Source organism: Gigantopelta aegis, chromosome 7 (genome assembly GCF_016097555.1).
Source record: "Gigantopelta aegis isolate Gae_Host chromosome 7, Gae_host_genome, whole genome shotgun sequence".
Taxonomy (NCBI): Eukaryota; Metazoa; Mollusca; class Gastropoda; order Neomphalida; family Peltospiridae; genus Gigantopelta; species Gigantopelta aegis.
Window position 1 is genome coordinate 27,636,428 of NC_054705.1, and position 13,802 is coordinate 27,650,229.

General features: G+C 40.1%; 1 protein-coding gene across 1 annotated transcript in view; it reads left to right on the plus strand.

The window, feature by feature from the left end:
* The window catches only part of LOC121376925 (TPR and ankyrin repeat-containing protein 1-like), a 92,390-nt gene that overhangs the window by 45,478 nt on the left and 33,110 nt on the right, over positions 1 to 13,802 (plus strand). The window contains exons 17-20 of the mRNA XM_041504729.1: positions 2,206 to 3,181; positions 9,746 to 9,814; positions 10,799 to 11,033; positions 11,864 to 13,106. Of these exons, the coding sequence (XP_041360663.1) occupies positions 2,206 to 3,181; positions 9,746 to 9,814; positions 10,799 to 11,033; positions 11,864 to 13,106 (2,523 nt within the window). The remainder of the gene's footprint in view (positions 1 to 2,205; positions 3,182 to 9,745; positions 9,815 to 10,798; positions 11,034 to 11,863; positions 13,107 to 13,802) is intronic.

The window sequence follows — 13,802 nt, forward strand, 5'->3', positions numbered from 1 at the left end:
CAGTACTAGTTTCTGCCAGAGGGTACAATGGTAAAATTACGTAGCGAAAATCTTGGAAATTAATGGATACGTTTTTACAATTTTTAGAACAATGATAAAAAGAGAACTGCTGTTTAAACATGTTAAAATACATGAACTGCTGTTTAAACATGTTAAAGTACATGAACTGCTGTTTAAACATGTTAAAGTACATGAACTGCTGTTTAAACATGTTAAAGTACATGAACTGCAGAGTCCAATTTCAAAAGATTTCAACCCCATAACCACCTAGTAGGGGTACTTTCGATCAGTTTTGTTTTTAGTACATACCCTTAAATTATTTTCTGGCAGAAAGCCTGATGCTATAAACGAGACATTTGCTTTCTTTTGTCCTGTCAGCTAAAGTACATTGGTTTTTCAGCAGTAGTGTAAAACATTATCTTTTCATAATATCATAGGCAATAAATGATTTGCCAATGTTTAATGACAATTTATATCTATCTGTAAACAAGTACTAAGTTCTCTGTTACTTCAGCTCATTTTGGTGAGGAAAGTATGGTACATCTTGCATTCACCATCAGTTTTGTTGTTTTAGAAAATGGTGCACATTATACTGTGGTTCATGTTTTTTCCTGGAAATAAACATCTAAAGTAGGGTGTGTGCAATATACATGAGAATATACGGTAAACAAAATTACTGTATAATACAAGGTCATCGAGATCATCATATTTGCAAAAGATTCATGCTCTAGGAGTAGTTTGCTTTCCATAAATACATGTATTTTAGACATGTGAGAATTTTCAAACAAAGAATGTTACCCATTCTGACCTCATAGTAGTTTCTTCCCTTTTTATTTTTTTTTTTTGTTGTTGTTGTTTTTTTAAATAAAAGAATTCTTAGTGTGGTTCACTTCAAGAGGTTTCAGAGCACCTTGAATAACCTTTCAGTTTTTGTAGGAATAAAATACACAAATACACAAAAATAGGGCTAGCGCGGGGTGAGCAAAGGAGTAAAATACACAAATACAGGGCTAGCTCTGGGTGAGCAAAGGAGTAAAATACACAAATACAGGGTGAGCAAAGGAGTAAAATACACAAATACAGGGTGAGCAAAGGAGTAAAATACACAAATACAGGGTGAGCAAAGGAGTAAAATACACAAATACAGGGCTAGCTCTGGGTGAGCAAAGGAGTAAAATACACAAATACAGGGTGAGCAAAGGAGTAAAATACACAAATACAGGGCTAGCTCTGGGTGAGCAAAGGAGTAAAATACACAAATACAGGGCTAGCGCAGGGTGAGCAAAGGAGTAAAATACACAAATACAGGGCTAGCGCGGGGTGAGCAAAGGAATAAAATACACAAATATGCTAAAATATTTGGTTTGCACCGGACACTCGGGGTTTCTGTCAAAGTGTACGAAGGGTAAAATTACTTACTCTAAAATCTTCGAAATTAATGTATATATTTTTGTAATTTTTAAAAAGATGACAGTAAGAGAACTGTTTTTCTAAATTTGTCTAATTTCTAAACATTTAAACCCAAAACCACCTATAGTCCGTCCCATCATTCTATAAAAATGTTTTTTGTAAATAATTTTAGTTTGGTTTGACGTAAGAAGAAAAGTAAAAGTGTTTTGGAAATAAATAAAACATACCTTATAGAAATAAGGTCCTTAAATCCGTTACAGTATGCCTTTAAGAACTTGTAGGGATGTAGTTTGATGGAATGAACTAAACATCTTACAGCATAGTACAAACAGTCTTCTGTGTTTTCTTCTAAAGCTCACTTGTCAAGGAAATTTAACACAATAAATGCAAAATGCAATATACTGAAAATACTTCTCACTATCGATATAAGTATCAGTATTGTGTCAATATCAAATACCATACTACTGTACCTCAGTATTTGAATGGTATCCGATATTGACACAATCACCTAATCACCCCAAAAATACTGATACTGAACCTCAAATTTCAATATCACATTTAAAACATCAGTGTTCGAGATTAAATTTCTTGGCCAGTATCCCAAATGGATACTAACATTTCAAAATCTGGTATCCCACCTGAGAATTTAGTATTATATGGCATCCCAGTGGGATAATGGGTTCTTGAAGTCTGGTATCCAAAATTAAATTCTAGTATCCCCGGGATATCGGAATACCGTTAATCTCGAACACTGAACATTCATTGAAATATAACATTTAAAACATTCATTTACAGCTGTCAGAAAATATGGAACTCGAGGCAGAAGATGCCGAGATAGACGTCGAAGAAGATAGTCCAACCAAGCTGCACATTGATCCTAACGTGTTTGATAACATGGAGTGGGAGGTCGAATGCACAGCGGACGTGTGGAAAACTCTGAAGGACAAGCACCTTCTGCCCGAGATGAAACAGCGAGTGATCAGACGAATCCAACTTCTTGCATCGGGGGAATGGCGCCCATACTTGTACAAATCTGTCTCAAATGCATCACCAACTCTTAAGCTGTTTGAAGCTAAATTGTCCAAAGGAGCCCGAATTATCTGGGAACTGGCCATTGCGTTTTCTCCCCGACTGAGTGAAGCAGCTGAGAGAAGGCTTGGACTTGATAATAACCCTGAGAATAACTTTGCTGTAAAGGGTGGCAGAATCTATTCTGAGATTATCAGAGTCTGGGACATAGTACTGGACCATGACAATCTGTGCCGTGCAGTTGAAAAGATCATCAAGTCCCATGAACGTGGGGAGGGCTGCATTTTGCAGAGAAAGCTCAAGGGCATCAAGGATGAACAGTTCAGAGGCACTACAGTGAAAAAAAGAGTGCCGATGCTTTACGCCGAGGAAGATGATGATGTGGACTTGGTAGCTGTCAGAAAACATCAACAGTCTCTCAAGCTCTACCCTCCAGCAAGCCCGCAAGAGACGGAGTACCACATTCTCAAATTCTACTCCTTCTCCTCAACCCTTGTTTCAAACATTCTTCAGAACCATGACATCAAGGTGGACTTCCCATTCCGGGTGACTGACACAGAACATGCCATCATTAACCTGGAGTCAAAATCGCCTATCTTACTGCTGGGCAGAAGTGGGACCGGGAAGACAACATGCTGCCTGTACAGACTGTGGACCATTTTCTCAATCTATTGGACGAAAGCAAAGGAGGCTGGCGGGCCTCTACTTCCACGAGAACATCAGTTTATTGAGGAGGAAGAAGGTATATTTGTATGAGTTGATCTGTGTGACAGACTTGTACTTGTGGTAGTAATAATTATCACTGACGATCAAATTTTGTCTAGATTGGTTTTCTTTACAATACTCTGTACAGTGTACCCTGCCCCATGTATATTACAATACCATGTAAATTGTAGCATGTGATTATCCCCACCCCATGTTTATTACAATACTCTGTACGGTGTAGCAAGTGATTAACCCCACCCCATGTTTATTACAATACTCTGTACGGTGTAGCAAGTGATTAACCCCACCCCATGTTTATTACAATACTCTGTACGGTGTAGCAAGTGATTACCCCCGCCCCATGTATATTACAATACTCTGTACGGTGTAGCAAGTGATTACCCCCGCCCCATGTTTATTACAATACTCTGTACGGTGTAGCAAGTGATTACCCCCGCCCCATGTATATTACAATACTCTGTACGGTGTAGCAAGTGATTACCCCCGCCCCATGTATATTACAATACTCTGTACGGTGTAGCAAGTGCAAGTGATTATAACCCACCCCATGTTTATTACAATACTCTGTACGGTGTAGCAAGTGATTAACCCCACCCCATGTTTATTACAATACTCTGTACGGTGTAGCAAGTGATTAACCCCACCCCATGTTTATTACAATACTCTGTACGGTGTAGCAAGTGATTACCCCCGCCCCATGTATATTACAATACTCTGTACGGTGTAGCAAGTGATTACCCCGCCCCATGTTTATTACAATACTCTGTACGGTGTAGCAAGTGATTACCCCCGCCCCATGTTTATTACAATACTCTGTACGGTGTAGCAAGTGATTACCCCCGCCCCATGTTTATTACAATACTCTGTACGGTGTAGCAAGTGATTACCCCCGCCCCATGTTTATTACAATACTCTGTACGGTGTAGCAAGTGATAACCCCGCCCCATGTTTATTACAATACTCTGTACGGTGTAGCAAGTGATAACCCCGCCCCATGTTTATTACAATACTCTGTACGGTGTAGCAAGTGATTACCCCCGCCCCATGTTTATTACAATACTCTGTACGGTGTAGCAAGTGATTACCCCCGCCCCATGTTTATTACAATACTCTGTACGGTGTAGCAAGTGATTACCCCGCCCCATGTATATTACAATACTCTGTACGGTGTAGCAAGTGATTACCCCCGCCCCATGTATATTACAATACTCTGTACGGTGTAGCAAGTGATTACCCCCGCCCCATGTATATTACAATACTCTGTACGGTGTAGCAAGTGATTACCCCCGCCCATGTTTATTACAATACTCTGTACGGTGTAGCAAGTGATTACCCCCGCCCCATGTTTATTACAATACTCTCTATGGTGTAGCAAGTGATTAACCCCGCCCCATGTTTATTACAATACTCTGTACGGTGTAGCAAGTGATTACCCCCGCCCTATGTTTATTACAATAACAACACTCTGTACGGTGTAGCAAGTGATTACCCCCGCCCCATGTATATTACAATACTCTGTACGGTGTAGCAAGTGATTACCCCTGCCCCATGTTTATTACAATACTCTGTAATGTGTAGCAAGTGATTACCCCCGCCCCATGTATATTACAATACTCTGTACGGTGTAGCAAGTGATTACCCCCACCCCATGTTTATTACAATACTCTGTACGGTGTAGCAAGTGATTACCCCCGCCCCATGTTTATTACAATACTCTGTACGGTGTAGCAAGTGATTACCCCCGCCCCATGTTTATTACAATACTCTGTACAGTGCAGCAAGTGATTACCCCTGCCCCATGTTTATAACAATACTCTGTACAGTGCAGCAAGTGATTACCCCTGCCCCATGTTTATTACAATACTCTGTACAGTGCAGCAAGTGATTACCCCTGCCCCATGTTTATAACAATACTCTGTACAGTGCAGCAAGTGATAACCCCGCCCCATGTTTATTACAATACTCTGTACGGTGTAGCAAGTGATAACCCCGCCCCATGTTTATTACAATACTCTGTACGGTGTAGCAAGTGATTACCCCCGCCCCATGTTTATTACAATACTCTGTACGGTGTAGCAAGTGATTACCCCCGCCCCATGTTTATTACAATACTCTGTACGGTGTAGCAAGTGATTACCCCCGCCCCATGTATATTACAATACTCTGTACGGTGTAGCAAGTGATTACCCCCGCCCCATGTTTATTACAATACTCTGTAATGTGTAGCAAGTGATTACCCCCGCCCCATGTATATTACAATACTCTGTACGGTGTAGCAAGTGATTACCCCGCCCCATGTTTATTACAATACTCTGTACGGTGTAGCAAGTGATTACCCCCGCCCCATGTTTATTACAATACTCTATACGGTGTAGCAAGTGATTAACCCCGCCCCATGTTTATTACAATACTCTGTACGGTGTAGCAAGTGATTACCCCGCCCTATGTTTATTACAATAACAACACTCTGTACGGTGTAGCAAGTGATTACCCCCGCCCCATGTATATTACAATACTCTGTACGGTGTAGCAAGTGATTACCCCTGCCCCATGTTTATTACAATACTCTGTACGGTGTAGCAAGTGATTACCCCCGCCCCATGTTTATTACAATACTCTGTACGGTGTAGCAAGTGATTACCCCTGCCCCATGTTTATAACAATACTCTGTACGGTGCAGCAAGTGATTACCCCCGCCCCATGTTTATTACAATACTCTGTACGGTGCAGCAAGTGATTACCCCAGCCCCATGTTTATAACAATACTCTGTACAGTGTAGCAAGTGATTACCCCCGCCCCATGTTTATAACAATACTCTGTACAGTGCAGCAAGTGATTACCCCCGCCCCATGTTTATAACAATACTCTGTACGGTGTAGCAAGTGATTACCCCCGCCCCATGTTTATTACAATACTCTGTACGGTGTAGCAAGTGATTATGCCCGCCCCATGTTTATTACAATACCATGTATGGTGTAGCAAGTGATAACCCCGCCCCATGTTTATTACAATACTCTGTACGGTGTAGCAAGTGATTACCCCCGCCCCATGTTTATTACAATACTCTGTACGGTGTAGCAAGTGATTATGCCCGCCCCATGTTTATTACAATACCATGTATGGTGTAGCAAGTGATAACCCCGCCCCATGTTTATTACAATACTCTGTACGGTGTAGCAAGTGATTACCCCCGCCCCATGTTTATTACAATACTCTGTACGGTGTAGCAAGTGATTACCCCCGCCCCATGTTTATTACAATACCATGTATGGTGTAGCAAGTGATAACCCCGCCCCATGTTTATTACAATACTCTGTACGGTGTAGCAAGTGATTACCCCCGCCCCATGTTTATTACAATACTCTGTACGGTGTAGCAAGTGATTACCCCCGCCCCATGTTTATTACAATACTCTGTACGGTGTAGCAAGTGATTACCCCCGCCCCATGTATATTACAATACCAGGCCTGCACAAATTGCACGAACGATCGTTTCGTTCGTGCGTCGGTTATGCAAATTTATTTCGCATAACCGATTTACCGTTCGTGCAAAACTTTCTGAATAAAATGTCCTAGAGTCACCGGTTTTCGATCGCTTAAGCGAAATGTATGAATAAAATATAAATAAAAAATTATAAGTATTTAATAATTTTTCTCTCGGAACAAAGCAGTGACTTCCGTGTTCGTTTTCGTTCTTGTGGTGACATCAGTGTTCGCACATTCTCGCACTATTGCAATTACAAATGTGAACGATCAGAAACGCGTGTCGATCGAAAACGTGTGACCGTACGATACATCGCGGGTACAAACAACTTGACTGGTTTCCGACATGTGTTATTATAATTAAATGTTACGGAAATGGCAGATACCAGTCTAGCTAGAATACTTATATTGTGAAGTGTAAGATATTCTCATTGGTTGTTGGATGTCACCGAAGGGAATTCCTTCAAAATGCGGCCAATCAGAAATTGCGATACTTCCATTAATAAACGTTAATCGGTAAACTTCGGCTGATTACGGGAAATTGTCAAATATCACACATGGCGATGAAAAATTTGACTGTATAAGTTTGACGTGTATACTATAAAGGTATATTATTACAGTTCATTTTTACTTCAACATGACAATGGTGTTCTTTATTAAAATTATTTTAAAGTTCTTTTTCATTTTTAAAAAAAACCGGTTATGCAAATCAAAATAGGTTATGCAATTTTTTTTGGCATAACCGATTTTCCGGTTATGCAAATTTTTAATTTGTGCAGGCCTGCAATACTCTGTACGGTGTAGCAAGTGATTACCCCTGCCCCATGTTTATTACAATACTCTGTACGGTGTAGCAAGTGATTACCCCTGCCCCATGTTTATTACAATACTCTGTACGGTGTAGCAAGTGATTACCCCCGCCCCATGTTTATTACAATACTCTGTACAGTGTAGCAAGTGATTACCCCTGCCCCATGTTTATTACAATACTCTGTAATGTGTAGCAAGTGATTACCCCTGCCCCATGTTTATTACAATACTCTGTACGGTGTAGCAAGTGATTACCCCTGCCCCATGTTTATTACAATACTCTGTAATGTGTAGCAAGTGATTACCCCCGCCCCATGTTTATTACAATACTCTGTACGGTGTAGCAAGTGATTACCCCCGCCCCATGTTTATTACAATACTCTGTACGGTGTAGCAAGTGATTACCCCCGCCCCATGTTTATTACAATACTCTGTACGGTGTAGCAAGTGATTACCCCAGCCCCATGTTTATTACAATACTCTGTACGGTGTAGCAAGTGATTACCCCCGCCCTATGTTTATTACAATAACAACACTCTGTACGGTGTAGCAAGTGATTACCCCCGCCCCATGTATATTACAATACTCTGTACGGTGTAGCAAGTGATTACCCCTGCCCCATGTTTATTACAATACTCTGTACGGTGTAGCAAGTGATTACCCCCGCCCCATGTTTATAACAATACTCTGTACGGTGTAGCAAGTGATTACCCCCGCCCATGTTTATTACAATACTCTGTACGGTGTAGCAAGTGATTACCCCCGCCCCATGTTTATTACAATACTCTGTACGGTGCAGCAAGTGATTACCCCCGCCCCATGTTTATTACAATACTCTGTACGGTGTAGCAAGTGATTACCCCTGCCCCATGTTTATAACAATACTCTGTACGGTGCAGCAAGTGATTACCCCCGCCCCATGTTTATTACAATACTCTGTACGGTGTAGCAAGTGATTACCCCCACCCTATGTTTATAACAATACTCTGTACAGTGTAGCAAGTGATTACCCCTGCCCCATGTTTATAACAATACTCTGTACAGTGCAGCAAGTGATTACCCCCGCCCCATGTATATTACAATACTCTGTACAGTGTAGCAAGTGATTACCCCTGCCCCATGTTTATAACAATACTCTGTACAGTGTAGCAAGTGATTACCCCTGCCCCATGTTTATAACAATACTCTGTACAGTGTAGCAAGTGATTACCCCTGCCCCATGTTTATAACAATACTCTGTACAGTGCAGCAAGTGATTACCCCTGCCCCATATTTATAACAATACTCTGTACAGTGTAGCAAGTGATTACCCCTGCCCCATGTTTATAACAATACTCTGTACGGTGTAGCAAGTGATTACCCCCGCCCCATGTATATTACAATACTCTGTACAGTGCAGCAAGTGATTACCCCTGCCCCATGTTTATAACAATACTCTGTACGGTGTAGCAAGTGATTACCCCCGCCCCATGTATATTACAATACTCTGTACAGTGTAGCAAGTGATTACCCCTGCCCCATGTTTATTACAATACTCTATACAGTGCAGCAAGTGATTACCCCCGCCCCATGTTTATTACAATACTCTGTACGGTGTAGCAAGTGATTACCCCTGCCCCATGTTTATTACAATACTCTGTACGGTGTAGCAAGTGATTACCCCCGCCCCATGTTTATTACAATACTCTGTACAGTGCAGCAAGTGATTACCCCCGCCCCATGTTTATAACAATACTTTGTACAGTGCAGCAAGTGATTACCCCTGCCCCATGTTTATAACAATACTCTGTACAGTGCAGCAAGTGATTACCCCCGCCCCATGTATATTACAATACTCTGTACGGTGTAGCAAGTGATTACCCCCGCCCTATGTTTATAACAATACTCTGTACAGTGCAGCAAGTGATTACCCCCGCCCTATGTTTATAACAATACTCTGTACAGTGCAGCAAGTGATTACCCCCGCCCCATGTTTATAACAATACTCTGTACAGTGCAGCAAGTGATTAACCCCGCCCATGTTTATTACAATACTATGTATGGTGTAGCAAGTGATTAACCTCGCTCCATGTTTATTACAATAACAACACTGTACGTATAGCAAGTGATTACCCTCGCCTCATGTTTATTCAGCTTGAATATTTTAACTTTAGTCACATTATATTTACATGTATTTAGAAGTCTTCTTTGCTTTATGTGAATATTTGTTTTAGTGGAAAATATTACCACCAAAACAGATTAAACTTGATCTATTGACACAAACAACTTTGTATGTTGTCTTTTGTAGAAAATTCATCTGATATTGAAGAAGTGGATGCAGATCTTGAAGTGTCTGTGACGGCTTCATCAAGTACAGGTAACAAAAGTTTACTTTTAGCTGTGACATCATTTGTTGGTCTAACGGGGGTGGGGAAAGTTTACTTTTAGCTGCGACATCATTTGTTGGTCTAACGGGGATGGGGAAAGTTTACTTTTAGCTGTGACATCATTTGTTGGTCTAACGGGGGTGGGGAAAGTTTACTTTTAGCTGTGACATCATTTGTTGGTCTAACGGGGATGGGGAAAGTTTACTTTTAGCTGTGACATCATTTGTTGGTCTAACGGGGGTGGGGAAAGTTTACTTTTAGCTGTGACATCATTTGTTGGTCTAACGGGGATGGGGAAAGTTTACTTTTAGCTGCAGTCAAGTCCTTCAAACTACGACATCATTTGTTGGTCTAATGGGGAAAGTTTCCACAGTATATATTTGTGGTGAATATTATTTATTTTGTTGTTATTCATGTGGTTCATGTTTTTTCATTGAAATAAACATCCAAAATAGGGTGTGTGCATTTAACATGTGAATATACGGTAAACAAAATTACTGCATAATACAAGGTCATTGGGATCATAATTTTTGCAAAAGATTCATGTTTTAGAAATGGTTTGCTTTCCATAAATGCATGTATTTAAGACATGTGAGAACTCCTTTAAAACAAAATAATACATGTGTATGCATAAAAGATATCATACAATTAGATTTTTGCATGTATTAAAACCTTGTCATTAAATGTCTCGTCATTTTTTAACTTTATTTCAGCAGTAACTGTTATGATTGTGCCCTACACCACGTCCTGACAACTATTCCAAACTGTTAGTCAAATTGTTTAAGAATACTAGAGCACCATCGAAGTCCAAACTGCGTTCAGTGAACCACAGAAACACTGTACAATACTTGATGAAAGAATAATTATAGGATATTAAACAAGCTTTCATTTCGTATCATGTTTATGTCCCGAGTGAAATAATTTTCCATTGTCATGAGCTTTAGCTTTAAAATGTATACTTCATTGAATTGTAGATTCAGGTATTTTGACTGAAATCCCATCAACAAGTTCAGTCTGCAGAGAAGAGTATGATGAAGATTTTGACGATGACGAATACACTGGTCCGGTGTACGATCACCTGCACCAGTTGTTTGTCACAAAGAACACCGTCCTCTGCAGTGAGGTTCACAAGAACTTCGGGGAACTCTGCCATGCATCAGACATCACAGAAGAACATGTGAAGATGGAAAATGACATCTTGCCAAACAGGTACTGTCCACAAGCTTACATGTACTTCAGAACTGGTCTCAATGGTGTTGTGGTTAATCCATCGGACATAAGACTGATAGGTACAGGGTTCTCACCCCAGTACCGGCTCCCACCCATAGCGAGTTTTAACAAATCAGTGGGTATGTGGACAGACAGCCCAGATAGCTGAGGTATGTTACCAGGACAGCGTGCTTGAACCTTAATTGGATATAAGCATGAAAATAGGTTCGAATAAATGAAATGTACTTCTGATTTAGTACATACCACCTTCAGTTGTTGTGAGGGATATTGGTATACAGGTTGTCTTTCAGATTAAGGATAGATGAAAACCTAAAGAATCTGGATTTTGGTGACATCCAAAACAATATTCAGTTTGTCCTTGTTGTTTGATTAAAAGCTCATAATAATCTCCTACTTTATAAGATCCAGCATATAATTTTCCAGATTGTCTTCTTCATCCCTGTTTATTCCTTGTTAGGGCTGGATTTGTACGCCAGTACTGGCTCGATCCTGGACTATACAGTCATGTAGCTTTATGGGTCAGATTAGTTTCTGTTGTTGAATATTGTTAAAGATCAATAATTTTTAAGGCCACTGACTTTAGTTCCCAAGGTATGTGCTTTTTCTGTTTACTATAATGTCTATTTAGAGCTATCACAAACACTAACATTACCAGAACCATGATTATTGAATTGCCAGAATTGATAATTAAATTAAGATGCAAGTAATATGTTGAAGAATCTGTATGTTGACAAATCTGTATGTTGAATAACTTCTTGTGCTTCTTCTGGATTTTTATTTTTATTTACTTACTTTAATTTTTTTTACAGACTTCAAGATGTGAATGATTTTCTCTACCCACTGTTCCTGACATCCAGACAACTGCTGCTGATACTGGATGCATCACTGAATCCTCCATACTTCTTTGATAGGAATGATGATGGAAGTCTGAAGGTTGTCATACAGGGCTGGGGCACCCAGGAGGATCTGTTTGGCTACACTCCACTTGACCACGACTCTGATGCTGAGCAGTCGGATGATGATGATGATGATGATCAGGATGACATGCTGGATGAGCCCATGGCTGAACATGCTGCTGCTGCAGCAAAGAAACTGAAGATGGATCCTCGTCGAGAAGTCACATATGATGTTTTTGCTAATGAGGTCTGGCCAAAGATCCGTAAAAAAATGTCTGTTGACTACCATCCAACATTGGTGTGGACTGAAATCATGTCCTTCATTCGAGGATCATTTGAGGCTCTCACAAAGCCAAATGGAATCCTAAAGAAGGATGAGTACATTGAACTGGGACGCAAGCGTGCACCCAATTTTAGTGGAGAGCGTGACAAGATTTATGCACTCTTTCTCAGATATGATCACTTTAAGACACAGAAGTTCCTCTTTGATGAGTCTGATCTGATTTATTCCATCTACAAGCGATTGCGGAACCTTGACGATCAACCATGGGTGCTGCATCAAATGTACGTGGATGAAACACAGGATTTCACACAGGCAGAATTGGCAATTCTGATTCGTATCACACAAAATCCCAATAACATGTTTTTAACTGGAGACACGGCACAAAGCATCATGAGAGGAATTTCTTTCCGCTTCAGTGATCTGAAGACACTCTTCTATTATGCCAAGAAATCTCTACATGCTGTGGGCAAAACCAGATCAATTGAAGTCCCAAAGCAGGTGTACCAGCTGACACACAACTACCGGTCGCATGCTGGTATTCTCTCTCTTGCATCTGCCATTTTGGATCTGATGGTTGAATTTTTCCCAGAGTCATTTGATCGTCTGCAGAAGGACCAAGGCTTGTTTCAAGGACCTCCACCAGTTCTGCTTGAGTCCTGCAGTCCTGGAGATCTAGCCATTTTGTTGCAGGGAAACAAGCGTAAAACATCCCACATTGAGTTTGGTGCACACCAAGCCATTTTGGTTGTGAACGATGCAGCAAGAGACTCCATTCCTGAAGAGCTACGACTGGGCTTGATTCTCACTATCTATGAAGCAAAAGGACTCGAATTTGATGATGTGCTGCTGTACAATTTCTTCAAGGATTCTTATGTATGTACTTGTTATTTATTATATAATATACTCGACAAAATAAAATTAAGGGCCAGTAAACTTTTCGTCAGTTTTTAGCTAATACCAATTTGTCCATCCATCCATCAATCCATCGGTCCATCCATCAACTTTTCCTTGGAAGTCTGTCTTCTCTTACAGTTTTGATTGAATAGTTCTAAAATTTGGTACAATGATCATCTGGGGCAACCTCTACAAATTAATTGAAAATTTGAAAGTCTATCTTATCCGAAAGTTTTGATCAGATAGGTCTGAAACTTTGTATTATGATTCTCTCGGAGAAGTATTGCCATGCTCGATGGCTAGTGAAAAAAAAAGGGTCAAATATTGCAGTTAAGTCTATTTTGTAAATATGAATAGCCTGCCCACCCCAAACCCCAATGTTAGTGTTTTTAAGCTCTATCTCCCTCTTTAGGTGACATATCTGATTATTACTATTATTTAGTAAAATTGTATTAACTTAAAGTAAAGTAGGGCTAGTGAATTTTTAATCGTGGCTAGTAAATGTTTTAAATCACTGATCCCATGGCTAGTGGATTTTATAAAAATTCCAGAAGCCCTGTTCTCTGGGATAGTGTTCACAATCCATATTTTGGAAAGTTTGAATTTTTTTATTTGTATTCAATTTAATATTTTAAATAGAAATTTAACATTGGAAATTCAGAAGTCTTACATGTA